General features: G+C 38.9%; 2 protein-coding genes across 4 annotated transcripts; both read left to right on the forward strand.

Annotated features, from left to right (window-relative positions):
- LOC109228619 (transcriptional activator TAF-1-like) lies at positions 15,476-20,323 on the forward strand. 3 transcript variants are annotated; one of them, XM_019393773.1, is made up of 14 exons: positions 15,476-15,538; positions 16,392-16,538; positions 16,687-16,731; positions 17,022-17,117; positions 17,237-17,317; positions 18,047-18,103; positions 18,241-18,395; positions 18,538-18,586; positions 18,677-18,725; positions 18,809-19,053; positions 19,185-19,196; positions 19,323-19,400; positions 19,529-19,654; positions 19,751-20,323. In XM_019393773.1, the coding sequence occupies exons 2-14, from the start codon at positions 16,479-16,481 to the stop codon at positions 19,982-19,984; spliced, it is 1,287 nt and encodes a 428-aa protein (XP_019249318.1). In that variant the 5' UTR covers positions 15,476-15,538; positions 16,392-16,478; the 3' UTR covers positions 19,985-20,323. The 3 variants fall into 3 exon arrangements, with proteins under 3 accessions (XP_019249318.1, XP_019249320.1, XP_019249319.1); XM_019393774.1 differs by having other exon boundaries at positions 15,519-15,538; positions 16,375-16,538; XM_019393775.1 differs by lacking the exon at positions 19,185-19,196.
- On the forward strand, positions 21,451-23,854 carry LOC109230393. Its single transcript, XM_019395900.1, has 3 exons — positions 21,451-21,674; positions 22,423-23,148; positions 23,469-23,854. Coding segments are annotated over exons 2-3 (693 nt in total). The 5' UTR covers positions 21,451-21,674; positions 22,423-22,456; the 3' UTR covers positions 23,470-23,854.

Below are 24,190 nucleotides of genomic sequence, written 5' to 3' on the forward strand. Positions count from 1 at the left end.
TCCCCACTGTGGAGGAAATTTGATAACTTGATGCAATGTGGATGGGACATCATCCATATCGTGAATCCACAGTCTTCCTAGAATTATATTATAGGCCATGTCCGCGTCTATCACCTGGAACTTTGTATCCTTGACAACTCCTTCTGCGAAAATAGTGAGTACAACTTCCCCTTTTGTGATAACACTGGAATTATCAAACCCGAACAAGGATCGTGCCTTTGGTATCACCTTGTCATTAGCTTGAATTTCATTCACCACCCTCAGTAAAATGATATTCACTGAACTTCCTGGATCAATCAAAACTCGTTTTATGTTAGTATTATGTACAAGTAAAGATATTACCAGTGCATCGTTGTGAGGAATCATCAAGCCGTCCACATCTTCATCATCAAATGTTATACTGTCACCATCCAATACCTGGCGAACTCGCTTCCCGTGAGTCACCGTGACTTTTGACGTATTTTTTGTAGCCGTATATGTTACACCATTGACCTCATCTCCCCCAATTATTACATTAACTATTCTTTTTGGTGATGGAGGTTTCGGGTGTTCCTCTCTATTCTTCATATATGATTGTCTTTCTTTCTCACTGAACAAGTCAGTAAGGTAACCTTGCTTCAACAAATACTCGGCTTCTCCCTGCAGAAGTCTACAATCTGATGTTCTATGGCCATGATCATTATGAAACTCGCACCAGAAATCTGAATTTCTTTTTCTTGGATTTGATCTCATTTCTTTAGGCCACCGCACCTTATCTCCCATACTTCTTAAAACAGCTACTAACTCGGATGTGCTGATATTAAAGCTATAATCCCCTATCCTTGTTTGCGTATTGGAATTATCGCTTCGGGCATCTCGTTCCTTCCTGAACCTAGATGAAGAACTCGTACCTTTTCGCCTTGGTCTTAGGTCAAATCGTGTGTTTTCCTGTTTAGATCGATAGTCTCGCCCTGCAGGTCCCATGTATGGCTCGTACCTATCTTTTTCGGATCTTTTCTCTGATTCTGACAATCTCGATTCTGATCTTTCATCGGCCCTTGGCTGTGCGACCATATCCTCTTCTATCCGCAACTTCGTACTGTACCTGTTGTACACATCGTTCCAAGTTGTTGCTGGAAATTCTCGCAAACTTTCCTTCAGGCTTCTCGTGGCTTCAGAACTTTTCTCGTTCAAATTGCTCGCGAATGCTATAGCTGCCCAATTATTAGGTACTTGAGGTAACATCATCCTCTCCCGCTGGAATCTGTCTACGAATTCTCTGAGCAATTCTGTACTCCCATGCTTAACCTTAAAGATGTCTTCCATCCCTTTTTCAACTTTTTGAGTTCCGAATGTGCTTTTATAAATGAATCTGCAAGCTCAACAAAAGAATCAATAGAATTTTCAGGTAAAAGAGAATACCATATTAATGCTCCCTTCGTGAGTGTTTCACCAAACTTTTTGACCAGAACCGATTCGATCTACTTAGTTAAATCGTTGCCTTTCACGCCAGTAGTGAATGCAGTCACGTGGTCTCGAGGGTCAGTGGTTCCATCATATTTTGGAATATCAAGCATCTTAAACTTTTTAGGAATTGGGAAAGGTGCTTGTCACGACCCAAAATCCACTAAGGGTCGTGATGGTGCCGGACTCCACTGTCAGGCAAGCCAACAACAAATAACTAGTAACTTCTCGTTTTAAATATTTCTGAAATCACTTCCTTTATGCGTTTAAACAATACGTGATAAATTCCACTGAATAAATGATCAAAATATTTAACAATTTTAAATTTCTGAATAAACCCATAGACATCCTCAGAACCCGGTGTCACAAGTGCATGAGTTATTTCTAAGAAACAGTACAATACAACATACGTCCGAAATACAAATGGACAGAAAGTAAATACAATATACTGGAAGGGACTATACTAGCTGCGGGCCGCCTCGAGGAAATACAACTCACCTAGTCCCAGTATCATCCATGCTGCTACGCCCAGTAGGCCACTAGTAGTACATGTGCCTGTGCAACAAAAATGCACAGAAGTGTAGTATGAGTACAAAAATAACATGTACTCAGTAAGTATCCCGCCTAATCTCGAAGAAATAGAGACGAGATGGCAACTTCGACACTTACTAAAGGTCCAGTAATAGTAATATTAACGCAATGACTTACGGATTTATTAAGAACAACAGTGAATTCAAGTAAATTACTAAACAGGTAAAAGTTCCTCTTTATTAAAAGTCTCCGGATTCATAATCCATTAATTAACAATTATCTCAAGTCGGGAGAGCAGATATTAGTATCAACAAATATCAAAGCAAGCAATACAAGCATGCGCAACTCATGCCGAGGTCGTACGGCCCGATCCAACAATATTTAAAATGTGCACTACCGAGGGTCGAGCGGCCCAAACCATAGATGCATCTATTACCCCGCTCGCGAATCATACATGCGACGCGGTCAAATTTAAATAAACTATCACCCTGCTCGCGTACCATACATGCGACGCAGGTACACATAGAAACATATACTCAACAACAAATTAAGAATTTTACAGGGAATATCACCCATTAGAAGCCATTTCTCTTTTAGTGATTTATGGAATAAGTTTAATTCTCTTAGAAATTTATTTACCAATCCGATAGGATTTCAGCAATTCATACTGTCAATGACATTACAAGCATTCCAAGTACAGCATGCTTTTGGGTCCTAGACTACCCGGACATAACATAATAGTAGCTACGCACGGACTATCGCCACCTCGTGCATACGTAGACCCCACAAATAGGAGCACATAACCAATTATCTCACCTATGGGGACAATTCCCTCTCACAAGGTTAGAAAGGAGACTCACCTCGCTCCGAAGATCCATAACCGGCATTCCACGCCCTTCCGAAGACTTGAATCGATGCTAAATACTCCCAAAACTAGCCAATGATTATGCAAATGCATTAATATACGATAAACTACTCATATTAATCCAATTTATAACAATTCCTAACCCCGATCGAAAGGTTGACAAAAACGCCCTCGGGCCCACGTGCCCGGATTCCGAAATTTTTTGAAGATTAAGCTTACCCATGACTCCATGAACTCAAATATATGATTTTCTCTTAATTCCATACCCAAAATCGTGGTCAAATTCCAAGAATATCAATTTTCTAGGTTTTCCCTCAAACCCCAAGTTTTCTACAAATTTCCATGTCCAAATCCGTATATAATCATGTATTTAACTCAAAACTAACATAAATTACTTACCTCATGCTTGGTGGTGAAAATGGCACCTCAAAGTTGCTCCAAATCGGCTCCAATGGAAGAAAATGGGGTTGAAATGAACCCAACCCCCGATTTAAAAGAACCTCACTGCCTCCAGCATTTCCGCATCTGCGGTCAGGGGACCGCATCTGCGAGAAATGGGCCGCATCTGCGAAAATGGGCCAAAGAGCTGGGACCGCATCTGCGGTCTCCAGGCCCTTCTGCGGCTTGGGAGCCGCATCTGCGGTTCCTGGCCTGGGCACCTGCGGTCCACCAACCGCAGGTGCGGTTATGACAGAAGCAGCAGTTCAGCACTTCTCAAAATTTCATTTCGATCCGTTAACCATCCGGAATCCACCCGAGGCCCCCGGGACCCCATCCAATCATACCAACCAGTCCCAAAATACATTACGGACTTGCTCGAGGCCTCAAATCATATCAAACAACGCTAAAACCACGAATCGACCTCCAATCCAAACTTTATGAACTTTAGAATCTCAAACTTCTACTTTCGATGTTTAAACCTATCAAATCACGTCCGATTGACTTCAAATTTTGCGCACAAGTCATATTCGACATTACGGACCTACTCCAACTTCCGGAATCGGATTCCGACCCCGATATCAAAAAGTCCACTTCCGGTCAAACTTCTCAAAAACCTTCAAATTTCTATCTTTAGCCAAATGACTCCAAAATGACCCACGAACCTCCGAATTCACTTCCGATCGCGCTCCCAACTCCAGAATCACCATACAGAGCTACTCCCTGACTCGAAATCCCAAACGGACATCGATAACACTGAAATGCACTTCAACCCAAACTTATAAAATTTCTTCCAAAATGCTAACTTCCACAATAGGCACCAAAACGCCCCCGGGTCATCCAAAACCTGACCCAGACATACGCCCAAATCCGAAATCATCACACAAACCTGCTGGAACCTTGGAATCCTGATTCCGAGGTCGTTTACTCAAAAATCCGATCTTAGCTAATTCTTTCAACTTAAAGCTTCTGAAATGAGAACTTCCTCTCCGAGCCAACTCTGAACTTCCCGAAATTTAATTCCGACCACGCGTACAAGTCAAAATGCCTGAATTGAAGCTGTTCATGGCCTCGAACTGTTGAACGGCGCTAGGGCTCAAAACGACCGGTCGGGTCGTTACATCTTCTCCCACTTAAACATACGTTCGTCCTCGAACGTGCTAGGAACTGTGCTGGGGTTGTCTGGAATCACTGCTTAATACCTCGTGCACCTACGCGTGCTACCACAACTCTGTTGGGCGCATCAGCTCGATCAAATCTAAAGATAACCTCTTTCATTTAGGCAAATAAGCCTTGGAGCCCAGTTTCAACATCCGAAATTCTCTGCCAGGCCTGCTTTCGACATATGAGCACCGTATCAATTACTACACGCAGCACCAAAACATGACTGCATATCTTAGCTGAATTCACATCTTGCACCACTTTACTCACAGGACCACAATAGCATCCTCTGATCGAATAAATCGAAATTCCACGAATCCGATGCTCCCATTGCACCTCATGACCTACATAGGTCTTGCTCTGACTCTTACAATACCGCCAAGACGGAAAATGTGTGTAAAAATTCATAACCAACCATCGAACCAACAATTCATCAGGCCTATACTCCTGACAAGAACCATCACCTCATTCTGAACCAAATAATGGCATTTGCTCCTTAATATACTTCACATATTCAGGTTGTACTGATCCTAAGTCCAATGATCTCGTCTTACCCAGTACGAACTGCTCAGGCAATAGCCACCCCCGGACATGGTCAAAAGTCTCATATGATACCACCACGTACCAATAGGCTACCAATTCGAACACGATACAATAGGAAAACGAACTCCGAAAAGGAGATCCAATTACCCCGCTCGCGAATCATGCATGCGACGCGGGCACACAGCTAATATAAGTTCCTCTATGGAAAGGAGGAAACCAAACACATAAAATAGACACGGGGAAACTGTACTCAACGTCTCGCTGTTGCAATGTGCAACCCGATCCAAATAACATACCCATGGCGGCGTGCCACCCGATCCACACACAGATTTCACATAAGGAAATATACATCGAGCTAAATTTCTCATTATAACAAAATGCCGAATATCGGTCACTAGCACTCTAAGTGCATAATACTATCCCTGGGGAGACATATAGTGCCATAAGCTACAAACTCAAGCACAACTGAGGTGCGATATATGTTCCGAACTAAAGAGCCGTACTGCTCACATAACACCATCGCTACGCGGAACCTCAACACATAAGAAATTACCCAAGCCGCCTCACAACTCACACGGCGAAATGTATCATTACATGAAATATCTGACGACGAAATAACACCCTGACTACTCCTCCATAAGGAGCGCATTACTGAAATGAACACGTCTGGCCTGATATAAAGCCCACATTCACATTTAAATCCATCCATAGACCTCAAGCTGATTCTGATCGCACCGAACTAGGCTAATAACCTTTCAAAGGTCCATCAATACTCCCCTTTCTCTCATAACACATAAGAACAACTATCATAACCGGAGTAATCCTCCACAGTCCACAACCCCAATAAACCGAGTGCCCTCCAGGCATAAATTCTTAATTTAACGACATCACTACCATTTCATACTCGATTTAACTCTTCAACCGATCAAGTGACTACATGCCACACTAATACCACCTTTCCGGGGGCACGCTCCCACAACCTTCCGTAGCAGATAACAGATCTGTACATCCAACTCACCGGCCGCGCTAAAGCTAAAAAGCGATCAAGAATTCTTAACCAGGATGCAAAGCCCTTTTTCACCAACACCGATCTCAGGTGACGCTGAAGACATACCAACTTACTTTAAACCTCGAAACTACTTTCCTGCTCATCCGAGCTCGTGACATCCATGTCAACATCGAACTGCAATCTTGATCCCCACTTCAACTTCCATGCCCCTCACTGCACCCAACACGCCAATATACGATAGAACATGATTTTCATCATGACTCCGGAACCACTAATAATTTAACACTTCATCATATAAAAACTTTTCACTTAACTCACTTTAGGAGAACCATAGCAACACACAGGTAAATTCTCAAAACCTTAGAATATGCAAATCTCTAAGTAGTGGTCTAAGCCACCATAGCCCTTCCGGGATCCGCCTACACCTGGCAGGCCACAACAGTGGGATACTTTTGAATAACATCAGTTACGGCGGCCGACAAGCCTCACATGTACCGCCACAAATCACTTGCATAACTTGATCGCGCTGAAGGAACTGATCACTGCCATCAATATGCCAATTCAACTATGGCTAATCAATCTATCTTCTTCCAATTTGTCCTTGATTGCCTCAGAAATAATAATAACTCCACCCAACACATAGCATACTCCATCCGCACTCATCCCGAGTGACCTCGAATCACGAGACCATGCTGTCCCAAATCCCACGAACCATTTCATAACTTCCTTGTGCGCATATTCGCATCTCGTCTGGCACATCCATTCTGATAATTCCTCTACGAATCCAAAGTCTTTTTCTCCTTTTCTTCTCAATGCTACACTGCAAGTCAAAACATCATAGAACATTCTGAGCCTCTTATCATAAGCTGCTACCAAGCTTGATTCTTAACCGTACATATAGGCTCGGAATCACTAGGCACTACGCTTTTCCCCTTGAATCCACTAGGACCGTTGCTGAGAGCCACCCGCTCGGACTCGACCCCGAATAAAATCAACTCCATAAATCTTCTAACACATGAATACTCTCTCGGCGAAGCACCCGACAGAATCACTTTCCTGGAAATCCGCATCCATACAAGACATGAATCCTGAATTCTTCCCCAAGTCTGAACATGGGCCAATAAGGCCAACCGTAGCACACCTTTAACAATTCCTTTGCTCAAATCACCGCTTATGTCCTTTCCGTAGCTAGAATGACCCATCAATATGCTAATAACCAGAAACCTCGCAAGTAGTTAACTATGCAACCCTAATCATAGGCGGTGGGACTCTCCCACTTTGCTTGAAGCCATTATTACACAACTCTGGACTTCACCAAGATCCTTGATTTCTTATAGACATAACCTTACGCAATCAACCGCAAAAATTCTCGGAATCTTTTCTGTAAAAACCCCCTTTTATATTCTGAATCATCACCCACATTCGCACGACCAATCTCTTTGCTGTATAACCAATAGAATTCCTCGCAGAAGCTTCGCTAATCATGCGACCGCCGATCTGCTCACTAGAGATAACTCACCTGTGGGATTTACGTGCCGACATCTTCCAACACCGCTACACGGGGTGCAAACACCACGACATTAATGACCCATCCTGAGTCCAAGCTCACTCTCTAGCTGCACGAGTCCATTCACCCCTCGTGGACATCAATTAAGTGCGGCGCAACATCCTTCCCATTCAAAGTTAGGTTGTATCCTTCTCCATTTCTAGTGGCTCCTTTCCGTTATATCGGATCCCCTGCCGCGTGACAGCCCACACTTCAAATAAATGCGTAGGCACAAATCATCAATCACAAAAATTCCCAAATCACCCCAAACTCTCCCACTTTGGCGAAACTCATCTTTTTAGTTGACTACTCGACCTTTGCTTCTTATGCCTGGCCTTCTAGAAAATTTAACTACCGCCTGGCGCTCCCCACATGTCCCTCCTCATCCTTTGCTGCTCAATTGTTGCCTTAAATAAAATCTATCTTCGTGGCACTTGAACCCACAATTGCTGCTAACTTTAAACCTTTCTGAAGATCATCTTCCTCTAACCGTCGACATTAGGAACACTGATTCAATCCTGCACCACCGCACCCCGCGATATTTAACAGCCGCATCCTTAATACTACTTCACAATATCTTACCCCAAAGGCAAATTGCAGAAGATCATAACACCGGCGAACTGAGTACTTTCAATTAGGACAATGACACCTCATCATAGAAGAAACCCTGCCGCAAATCCAAGTCCGTTACTCCACCAGCCCGCATCTGACCATTCTTAGTCCGATTGCTTTTCCCCTGCCGGGAATAAAATACCGAATCTCTAGATCATGCACTGAGTAAATCTCCCTTCAAGTCATTCACTGCCCCGACACGTAGGCAAACATCCTACCATCATATCAATACTGCGGAACAATCGTTCATAGCATCATGGCAACTTGTGCCTAGCCTCAGAGCTCTCAGAAGTACCGCTAATGAGCTGAAACGACAGAACATCCTTCCACAAGGCGACGATAATAGCTCAGACAACTATGCAGGGAGAAAGATCCCGCACCAAATCGGTAGTACCATTATAATTCTTCAATTCTCGATTCATAACATGCGGTTCGCGTCGCATAAGATTGAATAGGAAGGAATTAAAGGCGTAGCCTCCAGGGATCGAATCGCACGATCAAGAAGGGAAGTACTCCTAACAGTCCTGCAGCCTCCCGAGGATAAGTACAGACATCTCCGTACCGATCCGCGAGACTCTACTAGACTTGCTCATGACTCGTGAGACCCTAGGAACCTAGTGCTCTGATACCATGTTGTCACGACCCAAAATCCACTAAGGGTCGTGATGGCGCCGGACTCCACTGTCAGGCAAGCCAATAACAAATAACTAGTAACTTCTCGTTTTAAATATTTCTGAAATCACTTCCTTTATGCGTTTAAACAATACGTGATAAATTCCACTGAATAAATGATAAAATATTTAACAATTTTAAATTTCTGAATAAACCCATAGACATCCTCAGAACCCGGTGTCACAAGTGCATGAGTTATTTCTAAGAAACAGTACAATACAACATACGTCCGAAATACAAATGGACAGAAAGTAAATACAATATACTGGAAGGGACTATACTAGCTGCGGGCCGCCTCGAGGAAATACAACTCACCTAGTCCCAGTATCATCCATGCTGCTACGCCCAGTAGGCCACTAGTAGTACATGTGCCTGTGCAACAAAAATGCACAGAAGTGTAGTATGAGTACAAAAACAACGTGTACTCAGTAAGTATCCCGCCTAATCTCGAAGAAGTAGAGACGAGATGGCAACTTCGACACTTACTAAAGGTCCAGTAATAGTAATATTAACGCAATGACTCACGGATTTATTAAGAACAACAGTAGATTCAAGTAAATTACTAAACAGGTAAAAGTTCCTCTTTATTAAAAGTCTCCGGATTCATAATCCATTAATTAACAATTATCTCAAGTCGGGAGAGCAGATATTAGTATCAACAAATATCAAAGCAAGCAATACAAGCATGCGCAACTCATGCCGAGGTCGTACGGCCCGATCCAACAATATTTAAAATGTGCACTGCCGAGGGTCGAGCGGCCCGAACCATAGATGCATCTATTACCCCGCTCGCGAATCATACATGCGACGCGGTCAAATTTAAATAAACAATCACCCTGCTCGCGTACCATACATGCGACGCAGGTACACATAGAAACACATGCTCAACAGCAAATTAAGAATTTTACGGGGAATATTCATCCCATTAGAAGCCATTTCTCTTTTAATGATTTAAGGAATAAAGTTTAATTCTCTTAGAAATTTATTTACCAATTCGATAGGATTTCAGCAATTCATACTGTCAATAACATTACAAGTATTCCAAGTACAGCATGCTTTTGGGTCCTAGACTACCCGGACAATAACATAATAGTAGCTACGCATGGACTCTCGTCACCTCGTGCGTACGTAGCCCCCACAAATAGGAGCACATAACCAATTATTTCACCTATGGGGACAATTCCCTCTCACAAGGATAGAAAGGAGACTCACCTCGCTCCGAAGATCCATAACCGGCATTCCACGCCCTTCCGAAGACTTGAATCGATGCTAAATACTCCCAAAACTAGCCAATGATTATGCAAATGCATTAATATACGATAAACTACTCATATTAATCCAATTTATAACAATTCCTAACCCCGATCGAAAGGTTGACAAAAACGCCCTCGGGCCCACGTGCCCGAATTCCGAAATTTTTTGAAGATTAAGCTTACCCATGATCCATGAACTCAAATATATGATTTTCTCTTAATTCCATACCCAAAATCGTGGTCAAATTCCAAGATTATCAATTTTCTAGGTTTTCCCTCAAACCCCAAGTTTTCTACAAATTTCCATGTCCAAATCCGTCTATAATCATGTATTTAACTCAAAACTAATATAAATTACTTACCTCATGATTGGTGGTGAAAATGGCACCTCAAAGTTGCTCCAAATCGGCTCCAATGGAAGAAAATGGGGTTGAAATGAACCCAACCCCCGATTTAAAAGAACCTCACTGCCTCCAGCATTTCTGAATCTGCGGTCAGGGGACCGCATCTGCGGTCCCGCATTTGCGAAAATGCGCCGCATCTGCGAAAATGGGCCAAAGAGCTGGGACCGCATCTGCGGTCTCCAGGCCGCATCTGCGGAGCTGCTTCTGCGGCTTGGGAGCCGCATCTGCGGTTCCTGGCCTGGCTTGCCCTGGGCCGCTTCTACGATGGGAGGACCGCATCTGCAGTCTCGCACCTGCGGTCCACCAACCACAGGTGCGGTTATGGCAGAAGCAGCAGCTTCAGCACTTCTCAAAATTTCATTTTCGATCTGTTAACTGAATCCACCCGAGGCCCCCGGGACCCCATCCAATCATACCAACCAGTCCCAAAATACATTGCGGACTTGCTCGAGGCCTCAAATCATATCAAACAACGCTAAGACCATGAATCGACCTCCAATCCAAACTTTATGAACATTAGAACCTCAAACTTCTACTTTCGATGTTTAAACCTATCAAATCACGTCCGATTGACTTCAAATTTTGCGCACAAGTCATATTCGACATTACAGACCTACTCCAACTTCCGGTATCGGATTCCGACCCCGATATTAAAAAGTCCACTTCTGGTCAAACTTCTCAAAAACCTTCAAATTTCTATCTTTAGCCAAATGACTCCAAAATGACCCACGGACCTCCGAATTCACTTCTGATCGCGCTCCCAACTCCAGAATCACCATACGGAGCTACTCCCTGACTCGGAATCCCAAACGGACATCGATAACACTGAAATGCACTTCAACCCAAACTTATAAATTTTTTTCCAAAATGCTAACTTCCACAATAGGCGCCAAAACGCTCCCGGGTCATCCAAAACCCGACCCGGACATACGCCCAAATCCGAAATCATCACACAAACCTGCTGGAACCTTCGAATCCTGATTCCAAGGTCGTTTACTCAAAAATTCGATCTTAGCTAATTCTTTCAACTTAAACCTTCTGAAATGAGAACTTCCTCTCCGAGTCAACTCCGAACTTCCGAAATTTAATTTCGACCACGCGTACAAGTCAAAATGCATGAATTGAAGTTGTTCATGGCCTCGAACTGCTGAACGGCGCGCTAGGGCTCATCATCAGCGCGTAATGTAGACCTTTCAGGTGAACCTCCACGAAATTGCTGAGCGGACCCCGTTGGTAAGTGGTGCGGTGGAATTTCACCTTGTTAGTTCAGCTGGTTATTCTCGTTAACAGTTGACATAGTTGGTTGTCAAAAAAGTGAAATTTGGAAAGTGAAAAGATTATCAGATTCCCGGTAGCGGAATCAACTTGTTTAACATAGATTTCTCGGTCAAAGTCAGTATTTAGAAAAAAATGAATTACTGATATCCAAGATTTACTTCACTTTCCTAACAATTTTTGGAAGAATAGATCAAAGTATGAAAATGATTAACAAAAAAAATTAGAGAATGAACTGACAATCACTACTCAAAACCAAGACTTAAAACTTGTAGAGTAAGCAAAGAATAATATACTAGTATGTATTTCAGTAATAATCGTAACCTGCCTTTACAAATGAAATTCTTATCCTTATATAGGAGCATATGATCATAACGGTTTTCACATTTAATTTGGACTTATAAAGGGCATTAATTGTATTGACTGCCCGTTACCATAGATAACTAGAACTGGCATATTATGACTAAAGATTCTTCATAACCGCTCCGATTCCCCTTATTTATTCCTGGTTCATGTATTTTCCCTTCTTTGCAGCCTTCATTCATTTCGTTCCCGTTTATCTTTTGACAACTGTCAGGCCTGGTTCTTTTCTCTATGCTACCCCGTGGGTGTTTTTCCCGTACCTTCCTTGCATTCTTAATTCAATTAATTAAGAGTGTCACTTGTCTCTATATCGACGCTCCACGCATCATGCCTCGTCGGCTTACTGATATTTCACGTGTCATGTCTTTTTTCTACAAATACAAATACAATATAGTACAACACAATACAATATATTATGAAATAATATATAACAACTATCAAAACAATTAGGGTTAAAAAATGTGGTCCCAAACATAAGCGAATTCAAATGAATTTCTATCAAGTTAATTAATAAGTACGTAATAATAAAATAAGAAAATGTCATTTTCATTGTTAGAGAAAGTCGTGATCGTGAGCTCAAATATGCAAAGGAAAAAGGTGGGGTCTACTACTTCAGTCAGATATAGGCGGGACACATCATTTTGCCGACCAAAATCATCAGCAAAAGTTTCAAGGCCCACCACTTCCACGTGGTTTTTCTTTTAGATGATTGGGAAACCTTCATTATTGTACTTCAGAATTGCAGATTTACAAGTACACACCGGAGCGATGATGGCAGGCTCGGCCGAACTCAATAACGTTGATTTAAATCATGTATTTATTTTTAAAATTTTTATTAAATATGTATGAATTATTAATTTAGAACCTAGTAACTTAAAAAAATTAGACTTATGAACCCGGCCATAAATTTGAAATACTGGCTCCGCCCCTACACAAAAGATAATAAAATGCGCAATTCAACTTTGGAAAAACTCCCCTAAGGTCCAGAGAGATATGAATGGGAAAAACACAGAAATGGTATGTCTTGGCCGTTTTAAAAAAGATTTGGTATGTAAAATGATTTATGTGGTCAAGGTGTGTGTAAAGGAGATTGGGTACAAGTTCAGCGGGTAATCGATGTATTAAGCCAATAGTTTACGATAATGTCTTGCATATATGCTAATGACGTAGGGTGGATCGACACATCAAGCGAGTTTGGCAGGTTTCTAGGTTGGCAAACTTTTATAGAAGAGGAGCACATGTCATCATAGGCTAATCCTGCATCGAAATGAAAGATAAAAATAAAGAGTTTAACAAGGCATAATACAAGTTTGTGTTTATATACGCTTTTAGGCTCGATGATATATGGTAACCCAAAGAAAAAATTCATAAGTTCTATTTGGCCAAAACGAATAATACGCGCGATGAACTTGACTCGTAACAATTACAATCTTGAGCTCAAACAAAAAAAAAAAACTTGAGCTGGCATACACAAAAGATAATGTGGGGTAAATATTTTAATCATATAATTCTTTATTTAAAATAGATAAAAATAACACAAAAGTCAATAAGTAAAACACAAAAAAATCATTGTGCAATTATTCTGACTTATTGCCGGTTTAATCAAGCTTCTCAAGAGGCCAAAAATATTTTTTTTTTCTTCTCAAAAGCACTTTTTTTTTCTAACTTGAGGCGTTTGGCCAAGTTTTTTTGGAGGAAAAAAGTGCTTTTGGGAAGAACCAGAAGCAGTTGCGAAAAGCAAAAAAAAAGTAGCTTCTTCCCAAAAGCAGAAGCAGAAGCAGTTTTGACTTTTCTTCTTACCTAAAATACCCTTAACAAAATATAGTATATACCAAAATAACCGTTAAACCTAATACTTAGGATATTAATGTATAAGTATTTCTTCTTATTTTTAGGATATCTTTCTAATATATAGTGACTGTAGGGGTAATTGCTTTTATATTTGTTGAATGAATTTTAGTATATTTAACTTATATTAAAAGAATTAAGTATTTTTAATTTTATTTTTATATTTTACTTAAATAAAATAAAAATATTTAATTATTGCATGTAATAATAAATTTTTGAGATTATTTATTTACTTATAATATTAACTATTAAGTAATATATTCATGTCCTTACTCGTAATTTGATACTTAAAAGCACTTTCTGAAAAGCTTGGCCAAACACAAAGTATTGCTCAAAAATGCTTTTCAGAGTGATTAGCCAAACACAAACTACTTCTCTCCAAAAAATTTAAAAAAAAATACTTTTCAAGGTAAGCTGATTTCTCCAGCTTAGCCAAACAGGCTATTAATCATATTATAATTGATTACAAGAAAGATGACTTTTTCCTCTCATTTTGTGCTGTCCTTGTTGGCAAAGATTCTTGATATGGTTTGATATTTCCACTTGCGTGGCCTGCACTAAGCCGTCGAATTCCATCAATCTTCACCGTTCATTGCATCCAAATCTAGCTCTGGACCCACATTGATTTTGTCTTAGGATTGGTTTGATTCATAAACAAGTTATGCGGCAATTAATAACGTATGAAATTGTACCGTATAAATTAGTAATATAGAAATAAGTAATGAATGAATTGCAATATCGAGCTTAACTAATAATGCATGAATTGAGAGTAAAAAATATATTTTGATTACTTTTAGAAAAACTATTTCTTGCATGAGAGTTATTTGGTCATTTTAGTTTCTTTAAATTATGTATTATTAATTCCCGTATTCTTATTCCACCTTTCATTTCCCATAAAATAATATATAGAATTTTGCAAAATATATACGTATATAACTATGCGTGCAATAAAAATGTTAATCAAGTACACTGCATTGCTAAAAGAACAATCATGTGTACTAAGTTCTTGCTATGCATGGGGAAGAACCAGCCCATAAGGGTCTATTGGACGCAGTCTTACCATGCATTTCTGCAAGAGGCTGATTGCTAATACAAAATTTTATGTATTATAAATGCTAATTAAACATTAGATTGTTAATACAAAAATTTATGTACGTATAATAATGCGTATTACAACGCTATATAGCGGATTTGAAATGACTAATCCAATATAGTTAATTTTCCCATTTTGTGGAGAACAAACCACGTCAGACACAAAACTAGTGGTACAATTAATTTAGACACGTAAATCGAGTATGCAAATGGCACGCAAGCAAAATAATTGACATAAGAATAAAGAAATAAAAAACACGAATTTTAAACGCGCCACCTCACCCCTAATAAAACAACTCAGCACCTTTACCAACCGTATGTACAAAATGATATATACGTATACGTGAGTAAGCTGGTTTAGATACGTACACGTGTTTGGTGACGTGGATATTGCCTTGACTCTCTCTCTTTTCTTCTTCTTCTTCTTCACTCAATTTCTCTCTCTACAATTTTCTCATTTTCTCTCTCTTGCCATATTCTCAGGTATGTTCATGTTCATATTTGGATTTATGATAATTTTTCTTTTTATTGTTTTGTGAAATGTTTTGGCTTTTTAAGGTGAATTATTTTGAATTTGCTGTACTTTTTACTTTCTGTTATTTGCTGACATTTCTGTTGAAGAGAATTCTTGACTTATAATTGTGAAAAAGAAGGAAATAAATAACTAAGAGTTTTAAGTTTAAGTTATATACGCAGTCAGTTTAAGAAACTTTTAATTATCTTTAGCTGTTGTAGCATATAATCTGTCTTATTTTCAATATGAAAATGCTTAGAAATTAAGAAAGTTTGTTAGTCCATGGAATGTAATTTAGAGTTCATGTAACAATGTTTTATTTTTCTATTATTTGATATTTTCTAGTTGTAAATTTGGTGGATTGACGAGGACTAGTTTGTCATTACATACTAGGTTGTTCTATAGATCAAGTTTTGTAAAGTTTGTCCCTTTACTTTGTTTTGGATGAAGACTATGAATGGACTATTATGCCCCTGCTTCTCTTTCCTGATTGAGATATATCAATAAAAAGCAACTAATTTTTACAGGAAATTCAATAAAGGTATTCAAATTTTGAACACCCTTTGTTAGTGAACTTTGCAAGGGTGTTCAAAGTCTATTTTTTAATCAATAACAAGTAATATTTTACCCTATACATAGTATAAGTTTTCGGCGGCGAAGGCTGTTCAGTTGACCGCCCTTAGCCATACATAGCTTCGCCCGTGTATGTGATACTTTAGATTAGACCATACTTGTATTAAGAAAGAGGGAAGCTTTTTTATGCCATCTTTGGTCTTGTGAAATTTTGTTGTTCATTGTATAACAGGGCTGTATTTTATGCAGTTGGCATAATAATCTTGGTCAGTAAGTACAAAAGGAGATAATCATTTCAGCAGTGAACTAGTAGAGCATCTAGTTGCTTTCTGATACATGGGAAATAGTGAGGAAGGAAAATCTTGTAAGCCTGAGAAATCATCTTCGACCGCACCAGTAAGCGCGAATACAGTAATTGTTATTGTTCAATCGGTGTTGTGTGTTTGACATTGTTCTCCTATGCTTCAGAGTATTGTGGTTATTGTTAATCTCCTCTTTGAAGTTAGTCTCTGAGTAGTTTGAAAAATTCTTTCTGTATTGACAGGACCAGAGCAATATCCACGTGTATCCTGATTGGGCAGCTATGCAGGTTAATCATTTTTCGCCTTACTGTTAGATATATATATTCTTAGAAGGGGAATGTTGGAGCAACGGTAAAGTTGTCTTCGTGTGACATATAGGTCACCGTTTCGAGCCGTAGAAGCACCCACTAATGTTTGTATTAGGGTAGGCTACATGACACCCCTTGGAGTGCAGCCCTTCCCCCGATCCTGCGTGAATGCAAGATGCTTTGTACACTGGGGCTGCCCTTTTTTTGTTAGATATTCTTGCCGTAGCTCTAGTGTTGTTGATATTTACATAGGCTAGTTAAATATTCAGGCATATTATGGTCCTCGAGTAGCTGTACCTCCATATGTTAATTCTCCTGTTGCACCTGGTCATGCTCCTCATCCTTATATGTGGGGACCCCTACAGGTATTTTCCAGGCCAAATGTTTCTTTTAAATTTTTGCGATTTGTTTGATCGAAGTGTTAGCTAATAGATTATTGAACTTTGATCGCGTATGTGCTAACTGGTGTGCTCCTTTTTTTTAGCCTATGATGCCACCTTATGGTGCACCATATGCAGGAATCTATGCGCATGGTGGTGTTTATGCGCACCCTGGAGTTCCTATCGTGAGTCTCCATTCCAGCATTTCTGTTTTTTTTTTTTTTTATTATCAAAAATGCTTTTAGATTCCTACTTTAGGGCATTGGTAGACAACTTATAACATATTGAGCTAGACCCACTAATTTCTTAAAGGACCGAGAAGAAGTATCTGGGAACTAGAATGAAGGTATAACTATTTTGAACAATAGATCGAGAGTGAAAAACAAGCAGCTAACTGATTTAGAATTAAGCCCTACAACTGGCCAACAACAAATTCCAGTATCTACACTATTAGAAGTCTACTGCTCATCCATTGTTAAGAAGTTGGTGTATTTTCTGTGTTCTTTAATATGATGGAACAAGAAAAGCTCATCTCGATAATTAATTTTAAAGATTAGTTAACAGATTGGCTCAAGTGAATAGTGATCATCGGTAGAGGGTATCATATGAAAACTTGCCCACCTTTACCAGTTCCTTTTTCTTTGTGCGATTGGGGCATTTTCACTTGGTAGGATGTACGTGTTGTCTCAAGTTAAAATTTCATAAGGAACATAGGGAACTGATTTCTTATCAAAAGTAAAATAAAATATAAGGATATTATAATTTCTGAATATACTTGGTTTTGTCATCTTCATATTAAATCTATGACTGTATGTTTACAGAGAGTTACTGTACATGTAACTCTAGCGACAAAGAGTTGTGGCTAAAACGTGGAACATGCTCAATTTATGGAATATCTGTTTATCTGATTTCAGGTGTCTCGTCCTCAGGCTCATGGAATGACATCATCTCCTGCTATCAGCCAAACCATGGTATATATTATTTTTAGTTCTTTCGGTGTTTGTGAACTTATTTGTTCCGGAAATGCATGCTGATAAAATATTGTTTCCTTTAGCTCGATGTATTGCCTAATGGTGGGATTGAAGCTAAATCACTCTACATCGTGTAGGATGCTGCTTCTTTGAGTATGGACACTTCTGCTAAGTCTTCGGGGAATACTGATCAACGCACGAGTAAGTTAAAAGGTTCTAATGGGCTTGGAGTCTCAATAGGAAATTGCTGTGTTGACAATGGCGACGGTACCGACCATGGACCTTCTCAGAGGTTTGTGCAAAACCAGTTAATGATTGGGATCATATTCAGTTATTTAAGAACCATGCTCGACTCAGTCATAGATAGAGTATTTACAATTACTGTAACCCTGTTAAAGGTAATTGTCTAATTATTAGATTTCATGTCGTGACAGTGGGCATACTGAAGGTTCAAGTGATGGAAGTAACATACACACAACAGAGGTATGATCTGAGATTATAAATCCATTTCTCTCATTTAATTTGTTTTTTCAGTTTGTATTGGGAAACTGATGCTTTCTCGTCTTACTCTAGGCGGGTGAGAACAGTAAGAAAAGAAGCCGTGAGACAACTCGTAACGACTGTAAGAGTTTGGTCTCTTTTTCACTTTGTATCCAAATTTGCCTGATTTCATCTTTTGATCTCTGTTCTTCAAACTTTTAACAGCTGGTGACAGAAAGACTCAGACACGAAGCAGTCCACAACCTAGGGAAGTAAATGGTGCTACCAAGAAGGAAACTTCTATAGCTATTAGTCCTGGTAACATAGCAGAGAAAGTAGTCGGAACAGTATTTTCTCCAACCATGACTACTACTCCGGAACTGAGAAATCATGTCGGTACACTAGTGAAAGCTAGTCCAACTAATGTTTCACGAATCAGTCCTGCAGTGCCGGCCGAAGTTTGGTTACAGGTACATACATGAACCAGGTGAACTTTGCTTGCTTATTTTGACATAAACTTCGGTGTCTGCATTGTTGCTACTGTTTCTTTTCATGTTTCTCGAGCCGAGGGTCAATCGGAAACAGTCTCTCACCTTCCCAGGATAGGGGTAAGGTCTGTGTATACACACCCTCCGTAGACCCCACTTGTGGGACTTCACTTGGTTGTTGTTGTTGTTGTTGTTAAATTTGGTGAGAACCGTGTTTATGTTCTTATTGTTAAATGAAACTATAATTTCAGAATGAACGTGAGATCAAGCGGGAGAAGAGGAAGCAGTCTAATAGGGAATCAGCAAGGCGATCAAGGTTGAGAAAACAGGTAATAGGGAAATGTGCACATTATAGAATATTTATGTTTTGATTTAATCTTATTATATGGCGTATGTTTTACTGCTTTATATACTAGTTCTGATACACATACTTTTATTATTTCCCTCCTCCCTCCAGGCAGAAGCTGAAGAATTGGCAATACGAGTTCAATCTTTAACCTCCGAAAATTTGGGACTCAAATCAGAGATAAACAAATTCACTGAAAACTCTGAGAAACTAAAGCTTGAAAATGCCGCTTTAATGGTACGACTTTGTTTCTTTGTCAAGTATTCTTCGTCAATTTAGTGGTCACATGTATATTCATTTTCGGGCTTGTCAAATGTGGTCTGGATTGCGCAGGAGAGACTGAAAAATAAACGACGAGGACAAGCAGAAGAGGTAACTTTAGGTAAGATTGATGATAAGAGACTGCAACCAGTTAGCACAGCAGACCTATTAGCAAGAGTCAACAACTCTGGTCCGTTGGATAGAACCAACGACGATAGTGAAATTCGTGAGAATAATACCTCAGGAGCAAAGCTTCATCAACTTCTTGATGCTAGCCGGAGAACTGATGCTGTGGCTGCTAGATGATCAATAATCACGACCGTGCCCGCCCTTTGGTGCAAGTTTCACTCTTACTGTTAACGCGCAGAAGCACAATACAAAAATGCAGAATCGGATTCTGAAACTTCAGAAATTCTAATTTTACCTAGTTGTAACTTAGCCATGGACGAAGCTGAGGAATACTTTTTTTTCCCCTTCACTTCAGAATGCCATATTGCAAGGTCTTTATGTAAATTGCTAATGTTAGTCATACTAGAAAACTTGACTGGAGTGAAAAGATTTTGGTTTGGATGTATAAAAGTATTGCCTATGGAAGCAGTGAACAAGTGATCTTTGTGATATGACTGATGCCTTTGTTGAAAAATATTCTTCACGTTGATTAAAGGGCAACCCGGTGCACTAAGCTTCCTCTATGCGCAGGATCCGGGGAAGGGCCGGACCACAAGGGTCTATTGTACGCAGCCTTACCCTGTATTTCTGCAAGAGGCTGTTTCTACGGCTGGAACCCGTCTTTTGCCTTTTAACTTCTCTATCATTGCTTCTTGGTATTACTCATTTTTTCTCCAACTCCCAATTGTCAATGTAACATTGACCTGTCAATTCGGTTTCAATTTCAAAATTAAGCTTAATATTTCATTTTCATGCTTCTATTTAAACGTAATTTATTAGAACTTATAGGTTCAATTCCATCAATTCCTGTGGAGGTAATTCTTACCACTACTCCTAAGAGGAATGATTTTTAATCTCCATACATTTAAAACGGAGGGGAGCCTTAGAGTAATGATAAAGTTATTTTGTTTGACCTATATGTAACGGGATTAATTGATTGGATAGTTGAGACTCGTAATCTTTCTAGGCACAACTTCTACAACGATAGATAGAAAGGTATGATTAGTTCTACAAATCTTACTACACCGACCATAGTAAACTGATCCTTCTTACGGACACTATCCTTTGTATAAGTTATGATCCATCCAAATGGTGTTGGAGAAAACCTTTCATTCGTTGTTTCTGATTCGAGCCGTGGAACCAGTACTAATGCTTGCATTAGGCTAAGCCGTCTATATCACACCCCTTTGGAGTGCCTTCCCCCACCCTGCGTGAATACGAAATGCTTTGTGCACTGGGCTATCCTTGTACCTCGACAACAACTCACGACATTAATCATTCATAAAAATTCGAATTTTTTGCTATTTCGTATATAATTATTTACTCGAAATTTTGTTCTAATAATATTGATAGTATTTTACAAAATTGTGTATTACATTACTAAATATACCCGAGGTGAGAGACTAGCAAAATAAAAGTTTGGCCGAGAAAAAAGAATAAAGATAAGAATTTGGGGATAATTTAAGTTTCTTAATTTGTCTTTAATCTAGTCGAAACCTTCGCGCGTAAATCTCGGCTATTTAATCTTAATCCCCACACAATTATCTGCTTCCTGTCTTGGTCATTACCAGAAACCTTTCTCCTCTACTTTTGCTTCTCTTTTTCCTCTTTTACCTCAGCAGAAATATCCTACAAAAGAAAAAAGGAGAATTTAAAAAAAAAAAAAAATCTCTTCTCCAAAACCCAAGTTTATTCTTTTTTTGTGGTTTCTTCAATTATTATTGCCACCTCAAGATTCATATTTGATCTCTCAAATTTATATAAAATGTTCAACCTTTACACATGATATCATATCCAAATAAAATGCAACATTGAATTCAACTCCCAGGTTTTATCTCTGATTCATTTTTATGTTTTTTTTAACCCCACATTTTCATCTTTAATTTCTCTGGTTTTATACACAATGTTATTTGCATTCTTGGAAAAATTGCTTTCTTTCAACAATTCCAACTGCATCCCATTACAATGCTGAAAAGTCCAGAGGCGGAGCCAGAATTTGAAATTTGTGGGTCTGGTATTCTAGTTCGTTTATGTTATTGGGTTCTAAATTAATAATTTTTAAACACAAATACAGGTTTTGGACCAAAATTACTGGGTTCAGCCGAGCCACGAAATGTTGTGCTAGCTTCGCCCCTGCTGAAAACATAATTCAACGAAAGAAATGCTTCTTCATTCTATAGCAATTTTTCATATCATGCATATTTGAAGCTAGTATATACAAATTTCCATCTATATCGGAGAATCTGACCATCTCATTTGAAAATTTAAGTTGCTAAAATAACCATATTTTTATTTTCTTAATTAAGTTTTCAATATGTCTCCTCACGTCTCATTTATTTTTATATCATGTGGCAAGCTTTACGTGTGAGCCTGTTTTTTTTTCATAAGTCAAATACGTGAATATTTTTTTGATGCTAAGTAGAAGTGAGATTCCAATTAAATATCTCCGCTTACGCTGATATCATGTTAAAGAGTATGATAACCTAAAAAAATATATTTTTATTTACTTAATTATATTTTCGACGTTTTATACCTGAAAACATGATTATCTATATCAAATTTGAATCCGCATGCAGAAACGGAGAGAAACAAAGAGGGGAATTTTGAAGAATGTCTATGAGAAAACCTTTGCAGAAGCCACCTGGATACAGAGAAACTGGAATACCAATTCAAAGGCCGCCACAATCACCATTCTACCCAGAAAAAAATAATTCGCGCAAAAGGAGTTTCTGCTGTTGTTGTTGTTGTTGTTACTTCTTCATCATCTTAATTTTCTTAATCCTCTTATTTATTGCTGTTGGTGCCATTCTTTATCTATGGTTTGATCCAAAACTCCCTATTTTCCACTTAAAATCCCTCGAATTCACCAAATTTAATATCACAGACAGTCCAGACGGGCCTAAATTGAGTGCACAAGCAACAGTTAGTGTAGAGCTGAAAAATCCAAATAAACAGCTCAAGATTATATATGGAAAAACAAACATAGAATTGAAAGACGACGATGGTGTTACTTTGGGTAATGGAAACGTTCCAGGCTTCGTCCAGGGGACGAAGAATGTGACAGTGGTTAAATTTGATATTAATATGAATGAATTGTTATACAGCGAAAATGTTGCGAAAGTAAGAGATGGATTAAAGAACAAGAGCTTGAAGGTTTCTGCTGATGTTGGAACTGGTTTTGGAATTGGATTTAGTGGTTGGAAAAGTCAAACAATTGGAGTTAGAGTGAGTTGTGGAGGTTTGAGCTTGAAGCAAATGGAAAATGGTGCTTCACCAAAATGCCAGATTACTGTGCTTAACTGGTAAGTAACAAGATTACTTGTAGTAAAAATAAATTAAGAAGTTTGGTACGCGAAATATATTTGCTAAGAGTCTTTTGATATTGTGAAAGATTTATATGTCAGTAGAAAATATAAAGAACGTCAAAATGGATCAGAGCTAAATGGATAACGATGCTTAGGTAGCCGGCTCCGACTAGGTTGAAATTGAGGCTTAATTGTTGTTGTATGGAATTTGGTGAATCAATTATAGTTTTTATGCATTAAGTTAAAGTTATTTTCTCATGAAATTACTATATTATTGGAAAGTTGTTCTTAACGAACCTTCATTGTTTGATCTGCAGAATTCATCTAGATTGATTAATTTTTTCATGCCTATGGGCACGCATCAGAGGCAGAGTCAGGATTTGAAGTCAGCTCCGACAGACAGGAGGAATATGAGTTACTACGGTGCTACATTATACATGAATAAGACGCATATATTGGTTTAAACACCTTGTGTGTGTGTTTATATATATATATTACAGGTGAAGAGAAATGGTAAAGATAAAAGGAATGGAGTATAGTGTTAGTTGAATACATAGAAGAACTAGAGGTGTTCTCTCCATTTCTTAGTAGATGTCTTTGTACAAAAATGTCAAGTGACTATGTATACTAGGAATGACAAAATCAGTATGTACTATGACTAACTTGTAATATAGTTTTTAAGCAAAAAAGAAAAGCATTATAAGTGTTCATGTTGTCATGTATTAATTGGCCATTTCTTCCGTGTGAAACATCTTGCAGGGTGTTGAAACCTACAAGTCACGCGTTCGAATGATAAAAACAATTACTAATGCTTATATTATGGTAGATTATTTATATTATATTCTTGGGATGCGGTCCTTTCTCAGACCTTGCATGTATGGAGAATATTTTTTGCATCGGATTGTCCTTTATATATATGATGAGGGAATCAGATCCATCTAAGAGATACTTATGTATATAACCATATTTAATTAGAGTCTTTTATTTTTTAATTTTTTTTCCAATTATACTTGGGGGGGGGGGTAGGGGGGTAAGGGAA

The sequence above is a fragment of the Nicotiana attenuata genome, chromosome 7, assembly GCF_001879085.1.
Source record: "Nicotiana attenuata strain UT chromosome 7, NIATTr2, whole genome shotgun sequence".
Lineage (NCBI taxonomy): Eukaryota > Viridiplantae > Streptophyta > Magnoliopsida > Solanales > Solanaceae > Nicotiana > Nicotiana attenuata.

Coding starts and splice junctions, on each gene's coding strand:
- LOC109228619 (XM_019393773.1), top strand. CDS start 16,479: ATGGGAAATAGTGAGGAAGGAAAATCTTGTAAGCCTGAGAAATCATCT. Junction 17,318..18,046: donor CGCACCCTGGAGTTCCTATC/GTGAGTCTCCAT, acceptor ATCTGATTTCAG/GTGTCTCGTCCTCAGGCTCA. Junction 19,655..19,750: donor TTGAAAATGCCGCTTTAATG/GTACGACTTTGT, acceptor TGGATTGCGCAG/GAGAGACTGAAAAATAAACG.
- LOC109230393 (XM_019395900.1), top strand. CDS start 22,457: ATGTCTATGAGAAAACCTTTGCAGAAGCCACCTGGATACAGAGAAACT.